Source organism: Notechis scutatus, chromosome 7 (genome assembly GCF_049901735.1).
Source record: "Notechis scutatus isolate UNSWTSFEM ecotype Mainland chromosome 7, rNotScu1.2, whole genome shotgun sequence".
NCBI lineage: Eukaryota > Metazoa > Chordata > Lepidosauria > Squamata > Elapidae > Notechis > Notechis scutatus.
This window is the reverse complement of record NC_142015.1, coordinates 1200001-1200578: the sequence shown is the minus strand read 5'-3', so window position 1 is coordinate 1200578 and position 578 is coordinate 1200001. Positions and strand designations below refer to the sequence as shown.

The following is a 578-nucleotide window of genomic DNA, read 5'->3' as shown; positions in this document are numbered from 1 at the left end:
CTTTCTGGCCGGGGAGGCGCTGCTGCTGCATGGCCCTCGGCTGAAGGCGCTGGGCAAGGCGAGCGCGCGTCCCGGGCACCTCGGATCCGCCGGCCATGGCTCTCGCGGAGCAGAAGCCGCGGCTTCTCCGGGGCTCGCGCTGGCTCTTCCTGGCCGCCCTGGTGGCCACCTGCGACGGCCGAGGCGGGCAGCGAGAGGACGGGGGCGCCGCCTGCTACGGGGGCTTCGACCTCTACTTCATCCTGGACAAGTGAGTGGAGCGGGCGGGGGCCTGGGGGGCAGCGGAGGGCGGAGGGCGGCTTTCTGGGCACAAAACGGGGCCCGTTTGCTTTCGCCCTTTTTGCTTTGGGCGCCCAGTTTGCACAAAAGCGCCGCGCTCCTCTTTCTTGCTCCAGAGAGGAGGAGGGTGGAAGGAAACGAGTTGGCTCCCTTCGCTTCTTTCTTTTCTTTCGTTCTCTCTTTTCCTTCCTTCTTCCTTCCTTCCTTCTTTCTTTCCTTCCTACTTTCTTTCTTTCCCTTCCTTCCTCCCCTTTCTTTCTTTCTTTCTTTCTTTCTTTCTTTCTTTCTTTCTTTCTTTC

The 578-nt window shown here is 61.2% G+C and overlaps 1 protein-coding gene across 1 annotated transcript in view; it reads left to right on the top strand.

Moving 5' to 3' along the window:
• ANTXR1 (ANTXR cell adhesion molecule 1) overlaps positions 1-578 on the top strand; it is a 106978-nt gene continuing 106400 nt past the window's right edge. Inside the window, 1 exon segment of the mRNA XM_087969595.1 lies at positions 1-250. Coding sequence (XP_087825721.1) covers positions 96-250 — 155 coding nt within the window. The 5' untranslated portion in view covers positions 1-95.